Here is a 9389-nt window from a genome sequence, read left to right as displayed (position 1 = left end):
TTTTTTTTTTTTTTTTTTTTTTTTTTTTTTCGTTTATTAATTATTCGACGACGACGATGACGATGCACGGGGGGAGGGGGGAATGTATGCACATGTGGATATAAATTTTACGGTATAATAGTAAATTTTTTTTATATCCTATCGTATATTATTCTTTCGCCTGCTCTTTCGTTTATTACTTATTTGTCGACGAAATCCACTGCACACTTATCGTCTTTCCGCTTCTTTCCTTCCACGGCCGATACGGATTTATTTTATTTTTTTTCTTTATCATCTTTAATTTAGATAAATATCTTTTTTTATCTTTCTCATAATCCGCAATTTTTCATAATTACATCCTGGTGGTCGTCAATCAATTCCAGAAAATAATACGTATTCGCGTACACGTCATATTTGTACACATACATATACAAATAATTTTATATCATAATTACGAAGATAGTAAGAAGATAAACTACGTCTTCGTTAAATCATAATCATAATCGACGGAGAATTAAATCACATACAATATATCAAGAAATAAATACGATCGATTATCGCCAATATAACTTATCCTTATCGCACCCACCAAGAAGCACCTATCATTGTTTCACGGAATTCGGCAAAACCGTGAACGAAACTCGCGCTCTTATCAAATTCCTCGAGTCATTCAACAACACCGGGCCAATGAGATACGAGCCGAGTTAACAGTCCGCGAAATACAAACACGTCATAAATTTGCGTAAGAAAAAAATTCGTCAAATTCCTCTACGTACACGTTCCAACGTTAATATTTCCTTAATACGAAATCGGCAGGATAAAATTGGCAGGTGTGGACGAGGAATTGCCATTTAAAGATATCGAGGAAGGAAATCGTTTTACATCGTTTCGAATAATTCGAGCGATAAGCAGATTCGAATTCAGAGGTCAAACGCATTGGATACGTTCTCTCACGTTGGGAAAGTGAGACGAGTTTCGCAATCCGGGGACACAAATCGGCCGAGCAAAAGAAGACTAGATACCCGGCCTGCGTGTGTTCCCCTTCACCGATCGCCGACCACAACTCGAGAGACGAGATACTCGGTCTCGAGATATTACACCGCGAAACTTCCTTCGATTCTCCTTCGAATCCGGCTTGGAAAATTTTCTCAGTTCGATTAGTCAGAGCCGAATGGGACAATCTCGACTCGCAACTCGTAAAAATTTACTTCTAGAACGTTACTATGTTCCATTTCCAATCTCTGTTGCGCAAGAAATTTATTAGCATTGGTAACTCGTGACTTGTCAAATTTCACTAACGATATTACTTCGATTATTGTGTGCGCGTAAGAGGACTGTCTACAATTTTTTTTTCTTTTTTTCTACATATCATTCAAAATTTAGAGTTTCGGATGAAAAAAGATTGATATAAAGTAAATAACGTGGTAAATTTTTTTTCCTTTCGAAACGATATCGACAAACAATAATCTATCTAGATAACGATAATCTATAACTCTATAACCGTGTTATTAATCCACCTTTTCGTTTACATTCTAAGAAGAATAATCTGTGGTTCGCTGTCGAGAAAAATCACACACAAAATCGAGAAAGGAGGATAAAATAAATAAAACGAGGATAAAAATTTATTACTAAACTTTCCTCGCTACCCGGTGTGAGCAGAGATCAAAAGAAGCGGAGCAAAACGTAATCATAGACAAGAGGCTGGCTGGTGAGTGTCTCTCGTGGAAAGGCGTTCCAACGACACGTCCTAGATTCATACGATTATACCCACCACCGTCATCTTTACTACTCACCTCCGCGAGCAGCGTCAGAAGCAGAAGAAGGGTGCCGCGAAACCTGGATATGGATCGCGCGCAATCGACCATCCTGCTCTTCATCCTTAATTCTCTGGACCAACACGGATCGACGCGGATCAACACGTATCCCACGACTCTGTCTCCTTCTCCTTCTCCTTCTCCTTCTCCTTCTTCTTCTTCTTCTTCTCCCTCGCACCAATTTCAACCGTGTATTATATTCCCTCTCCTCTCCTTTCTCCTCCGCGGCCTACTTCTCCGCTTCTTGGCCACCCCGATTACACCTAAACTCAGCGCGTATCACTTCGGTCAAACACTTTCGGTCACTAAGAATGCACGCGAGGAATCGTGTCGATCGTCTCTCTCCCTCTCTCTCTTTCTCACACGCGCACGCACACACACGCACACACACGCACACACGATCGATCGAGTTAAACACGAGTGGCACACACCACTACCGCAGACAGTTTGACGAGCCGTGCGCCTGATATCACGAGGAATCACGTATCCCGGCCCGGGCAACACCTTGCGACAACACCTGTTCGCTCGATTCACAGGTAGCACGCCGCCGACAACGTTGGAACCGTGGAGGAGCAACAACAGCGGCTGCCATATCCATCGACGGCTGGCTGGCTCGACGGTTCGGCTAACCGGAACACTACTCCTCCGCCTCCTCCCCTCTAACTCGTTCCACGGATAGCTCGGATAGGAATGTTGCAAACGGTACCCAAACGGCCGACNCGTGTGTCACCGCGTGTGTCACACCAACGTGTGCACGCTTCCTGCTCGACTAGTTCGCGGCCGCCTAACGTACGCTCGTACGGATTTTCAAATGTTGAAACGACGACGACGACGACGACGACGACGACGACCACGACCACGGCGACGAGCCTCTCCGGGCCCCGGCATTCACAACTTTATCACTGGACTCTGAAAGAAGGATTAAAGGAAAATTCCTTTTTTCTCGTTCTGTCGTTGCTTACGATACTTCTGGTCCGTGGTTCCGTCATGACTGGAATGGGGTTTCGATACGTTTAAAGTCGAGAGCTCGCACGAGATCACCTCCGAAGGGAGAATCGTATCGTGTAATAATAATAATGGAATGTCAGGCAAGAGTGTCGGTGAACCGTGACGAAACGGCGAGCGTCATTTCGTGCCCCTCTTTTGACGAAACGAATTCGAATTTTACCTGGAACGATACGGGCAACCGACAACCAGCACGTCGACAATGGCCACGTAAAGTTTGATAACGAGCTCGTGCACTATCATCTTTTTTTTTTCTTTCTTTTTTTTTCTCTTCTTTTGCTTCTTTTCTCTCTTCGACTCGATTGTTCGACGACGGTGAAAGAGTTGGAGGAGGGCCTAGATAAGGCCTTGTACTTTCTTCTCTCTTCTCGGTCGACGCTCTCCTATCCGTTCCGTTTCGGCCCCTCGACGAGCGTGGAACGGGATAACGAGACGAGGGGATGCCACCCTCCTTGCCTTGCCCGAGACAACGCCAAGGTAACGAACCGAGCGTTTCGTGAAATCGGAGATGTCACTAACGTTACCAACCAGTCAGATTGTTCGATATCGGATCCAGGAAATTGTACTTCAAAGACGATTATTATCGGACGTTGATTAATATTCTTCTCGCTTCTCTCTTCTTCTTCTTCTTTCTCTTACGACAAAGGAGGTAACTCGTTGCGTAACTTTCGTTACTTTGTGTTAAAAAATAAAATGGAATGTAGGAGGTTTTTAATAATCTTCTGGTCTGATCGTTATTTATTTTTTTTTTTGGCGTTACAAGTTTCCTTTCGCTCGTTTAAAGCGGCCCACGTTGACGTCGCCGAACGCCCGACGAATTTGAATTAATCTTCGAGCCAATCTATCTTTGTTCCTTTTATTCCCTTCGCGTTTCGAATCGATCGTCAGATACAGAAAATACGAAATCGAAAAGAGAGCGTACGTGCAACGTTGTGTACGATATCGTTATGATAACAAAGAATAACAAAGAATATCGCGTGTGTGTGTGTGTCGAAATGCTCCGTTTCCTCGCTCTCTCGATTCGATGATGAGAAATATCAGCCGAAACGTGCCACTACGTTCAACGTTTCAACGTCAAGGTGAAACACGCCAGGCCACCGAGGCGACGGTGGTTATCAACGTGAAACCGAAAGAAAGAACGTTTTAATACTTTCATCCGAGCCGTGCTCACTGACAGAAACGAGTTTTCATATTTTTTCCTTTTTTTTCTTTTTCCTCCTCTCGGTGTTTCCTTCTCTCGATCTCCGCCACGATTCGATGCCAAACGAACGAGCACCGTGCCAACCAAATCGATATGTCAATAACAACGTATCGCGCCACGAGAAATTCGCGTGACGTGAAAACGAGTCGAAAGAAACGGAAAACTTCTTATTTCCTTCGTCCTTTTCCACCCACTCAAACTCCCTTGTCAAAAGGTAGACCGAAGCGTAGACATCCGCGATGATCAATCCAAACGGCACGTCTCACGCATCGCGTACTCACTCGCACACTATTGACTGGGTGAAACTTCTCTTTGAAACGAGTACACACGGGTTACGAATGACGAAAATCGAGTACGTCTCGACCGACACACGACACGGATACGCGCCGCTATTCTATCCGGATACTGGCAAAAACCAAGAGTCCCCCCCCCCCAACCCGCACTGGAGAAACAATAGAGACGCGTGACAGCGAGGAGCAGGAGAGCCACCGGCCGAATCCTTGCCACGAAAGCAGAGAGGGCAAGGTAGGCCTCTCCTCAACGACGGCAAATACGCGGTTTCGTCCGAGGTGAGGTGCACTCGGTCAACTGGCGCGCTTTCATGACGCCTCTCCCGGTGCAGGCACGGGCAACGGGACCTCGGCTGCTCTCTCGCCACTCCAACTCGTGGCTCGCCGAACCAGCACCAGCTAAATCGCTTGCCTTGCCTCGTTCCTGCCCTCCCCTACCGCGCCGCAGCTAACCTGACTGCCTTTCCATTCCATTCGACCCTCTCTCTCTCTCTCTCTCTCTCTCTTTCTCCTTCCTTCTCCGTCTCCTTCTCTCTCCACATCATTCGAAACGCCGCCGACTACTGCCCCAGCCGGATACCCGGCGCAGCCGCCACCACCACCAACGTTTTCCCCACCTTTCCTCCTTCCCTACCATCAACCTAGCCCCGAACTACTCCCACCATCTGGCCTTTTGCATTCCCTGCCACCGATGACGTTCGCCGCTCTGCGTTTCCTCCCTCGCTGTGCTTCACGGGCCTAGAGCTCCACCACGGATTGGTTCGGTGTGTATAGAGTTACGTGTACGTATGATCGCTAGCCAGGAGCGTAGCTTGAAAGGGAGACGCTCGGTCCTTTCGACGCGTGGGTTCGATGACTCGTGATAATTTGGATCTTCTTGAAATGATTCTTCTGATTTTTTTCGAGATATCATGTATATTGTAAATTGTTTGATGGAATGTTAGGTTTCGGGGAATTTGATATACGGTACAGTTGCTATGATTTTTTTGTCAAATTTTAGAAAAACGTTTTTATTTTATATTTATTTATCAGGAAGGTATATATTTGTTGAAGAAAATGGAAGAAACATCCGCTTAATTTTGTATTTGCTTCGATTTCTGCTTCCTTGTTAAAAATCTTATCCCTCGATCCTTGTTTTTGAACATAGACCTATTTACTTACTTGATTCTTGCAGATCTAGGAAGGATAAGAAGTAAACTCAGGGACGTAGTTAAAAGTTTTTTTAGAATAAGTAACAATGATAAATTTGGATGAAAAAGTTGAGATTATCTATAAATATTCCAAAATTTTCATTTTATTAAATTAACAATTTAAATTTAAAAAAAGTCTATTATATTTACAAGTCTATTAGATTTATCTTATTAAATCGCTTTTTAAAAATATAAAAGGCAATTTTAAGAGGATAATTTTATTACGTTATGCACTAATTACTATTACCTAAATTTGCGGGAATAATGCGCAAAAAGGAGGATATAGCTCCATCGATGAATAAATAAATACAAATCGAAATCTCTTTAATAATTTAATAGAAACTGAATTCTTTTCTCCCACATCGAATAAGCAGATAATTCAATACAGCTGGAACGATGAAATTAATAACACAAAGGAACGATCAATTATCGATTCTACGTTATTTAAACTTTAATATTAAAGATTGGATTTAAAACTTTCTTGATATTGACTATTCCTTTTGTATTCCATCTATGCCAATTCAATTTACAACGAAAAGAAATTCCTATAAAACGGGTAATTTAAATAACCTCAAATATCCGTCTCCATAATAATATTCCAAGAAAAAAAAAAAAAAAAAAAAAAAAAAAAGAAAAAGAAATTATCGATAATACAATAAATAACTCATATCAATATTAAAATGTCCATTTAACGATAAATTTTTCATTCACTATTATTAATCACTGAAAAACAAAATGACGTAACACTAAACAGCTAAACAAAATATATCTTCCCATGAATAAATTAAAACTTAAACGAAATCACATCACCCTAATGAACTGCAAATGAATAATTATTTCCATGTTATCTTGAAGTGAAAATTGCATAAATGAATGCAATATAATTAACATCGAATTTGGAACCGCTACGATACAGTATTTTGTTCAACGTCATCAGCCATATTGCAAGATCTGCACGAATGATGCGACCAACACGTAAAAATCGAAATGGTCGTGCGTCTGTTTATACGGCGTAGTGACAACCACATATCTTTTTTCCTTTTTTTCTTAGCACTTCGCTACGTACTCTTTTGCCATTGACGTTCCTCTTCTCGAGTGAGAGTGCGCTGGTTAACACCACACGCACACCATCGTCCCAAGCGTGTTAGCACTTGTATCAACAGAACCTTACCAATCGTTCCTTCTTTCCCACCACCATTCGATGCATTCCCCACCTATAGGAGCAACCTTCTGTCGGCGTTTGCCCTCTACCCTTATTGCGAGCCCAGAACAGAGAAAATTATTACCTACGGTTTTGCGCGTGTGCACAATACTGGCTTCGTTGTGTACGTAGTTCCTTGTCTCGTTCGCACAAAGAGAATGAGCAGTCACGTAACGCGAAAGACGTGTACCACACAGAAAGGTTAAGCTGTCTGGAATAATTGAATTAGAAATTTAAAGCCATTCAAGATTCGGAAAGAAAGGATTAATTTAGAAATGTATTTGAGATTTGAAAAAATTATTAATTAAACTGATATATAAGTTGTTCTATTATATATTATTCTTTTTCTTTTTATCGTTGGAGTGTTGATTGAAAAAAGAGAATAAAAAATTTAGAATTTGTCTCAGACGAAATCAAAATAAAAATAAGATTCGATGAAGTAAGTTTTTAAAATACGCGCGTTTGGACTGTCGATACAAAAGTGATCGCGTTTTATTCTCGATTGTCGGTACGAAAGTAATCGCGTTTTATTCTCAACTGTCGGTATATTTCGTTATTATACATCGAACAATTACTATGTTATTTACAAACGTTAATATATTATATAACAATAATATATGAAAATTTTTTAAGATAATATTAGTAAAATATTAAACAAAAATTATAAATTATACATTAAATATTTAAATATTCTAATATTTTAGAGAGATACTTTCGATACATCCGCACGGTACAACGGTATCGACCGAACTGAGGTTTACCGCGGTAGTACACGCGCGTATATACAAAAGGTCGATATGTATTTATATTCGTTCGATTTCGTATATAATTTAAAATCATACACAAATATCGCGAATATTTTTGTTTTGTATATATGTTATATGAATGTTATTAAATATTTCGTGAATATAATCATATGAATGAATATATTGTGAATATGTATCATTATAATGGACGATCAATAGGTATTTTCTACAAATGGTAAGTTATCTTTTTAAGATCATAATAATTATTATTTTATCGATAAAATATTTCCATTTAAAGAATATAAAAAAAATTTTCTTTACAACATTTTTACAATATATATTATAAATTTAAAAAATGAAAACTAAAAATTGAAAAAAATGTAAGAAATTTTTAAATTATTTAATTTTTTAAGATTGTAGAAATATATAAACGATATAATATAAATATGACACGATATTGAAACATTTCTTTTCATCATAATTTGTAAAATAACGTACAAAAATTAATGAAATTTAATTTTATTTCGACAAAATATTAGCTTTGAAAAATAATTATATTATAAAATTGAATAAATTGTATAGATTATATTATAACGAATGAACAGGAATTGCGAGAATGACATCATCAACAGATTTGTTCAGTTTCTGTTTCGTCAGTATAGAATTATTATTCGCGTTCTTTTATTTGCATATTCATTTGAATAATTTTTAAATTCATATCAAGGCACAATTGTTCATACTTTAATATATATATTTTTTTATGATTCTTTATATCTATCTATTTCTAATTATAATTTAACAAATAATATTTATCATAATCATCAAAAGTTATTTTATAGTAAAAAATGCATTAAATTCATTGTATTATATTACACTATTTGACAAAAATTTAATTGTTATAAAATATTTAATCGTAAACCATTTGAATATAAAAGAAGTATCGATACGTTCTTCGTGATACGTTATTACCATAAATAACGATTCTTAAGGTAGAAGTGGATACTAAGGACTGTGGCACCGTGGGCGAAAGAAAAGAAATATGGCAAAGACAGGGACGTATTCTATTAAAGAAAATAGATATCTATAGAAACAATTTTTCTATCTAATAATTTACTTACAGTTAATTAAATAATTATAATTTATAATTTTATACACAATTTATAAAATTGATTTTTTAACATTAAACTTTTACATTACAGTAACAATTTTTTTAACAATTTCTCAGAACTTTTCACATATAATTCTAATACCTTGCAAACTGTAAAATAAATAAATCTAGTATTTTATTATTTTATTATAAATTAAAATTAAAGCAAAAAATTTGTAATAAATTATTATCTAAATAAACATTAACATCCTACATCATTTACTCATGATATTATCGTAAAAATCAAGAAGATGAATCCATTTATAATTTGCATAATCGATATACAATTACGAATAAGGAGATAGTAAAATTATATTTCTAATGAATAAAATATTCATTGTTTTTCATGTTAACACGAAATTCCTTTAGTAGACATTTTACAGAAGCATTAGAATTTGCCCGTCCCTGTACGTAGGAGTAGCTCGACTTCTGCGAACGCACTGACCGGACAAACTACGCTTGCGCATACTTCTCTCGCTCGCACTACAAACGCACACGCGCAAGCGTGCTAGATTTAACACCTAACATACTCCATTTAATCTCAGATAAATGTTATAGATCCGTTATGGACCATTTCTTGGTTGAGAAATATTAAATTTAAAACGATTTATAAGGAAAATATACGTGATAAGAGAAAATTATAATTTCATTCCTATAGCGTATATTTATCGGACATCTCATATATTCTTCGCATATTATATTTCAAAATTCTTGCACACATTCATATATTAAATTTTTACATCCCATATATTTTTATTCGCATATTTTCACATATCTCGAACGCAATATAAAATCGTTGGCTTAATTACAAAAACG

General features: G+C 37.7%; 1 protein-coding gene across 1 annotated transcript in view; it reads right to left on the bottom strand.

Annotated features, from left to right (window-relative positions):
- Positions 1-2631, bottom strand: part of LOC102679852 (tyrosine-protein phosphatase 10D) — a 40690-nt gene extending 38059 nt beyond the window's left edge. Inside the window, exon 1 of the mRNA XM_031508204.1 lies at positions 1773-2631. Coding sequence (XP_031364064.1) covers positions 1773-1856 — 84 coding nt within the window. The 5' untranslated portion in view covers positions 1857-2631. The remainder of the gene's footprint in view (positions 1-1772) is intronic.
- Positions 2632-9389: the final 6758 nt, after the last annotated feature.

Source organism: Apis dorsata, unplaced genomic scaffold, assembly GCF_000469605.1.
Source record: "Apis dorsata unplaced genomic scaffold, Apis dorsata 1.3 scaffold_77, whole genome shotgun sequence".
NCBI lineage: Eukaryota > Metazoa > Arthropoda > Insecta > Hymenoptera > Apidae > Apis > Apis dorsata.
This window is presented reverse-complemented; position numbering and strand designations above follow the sequence as displayed.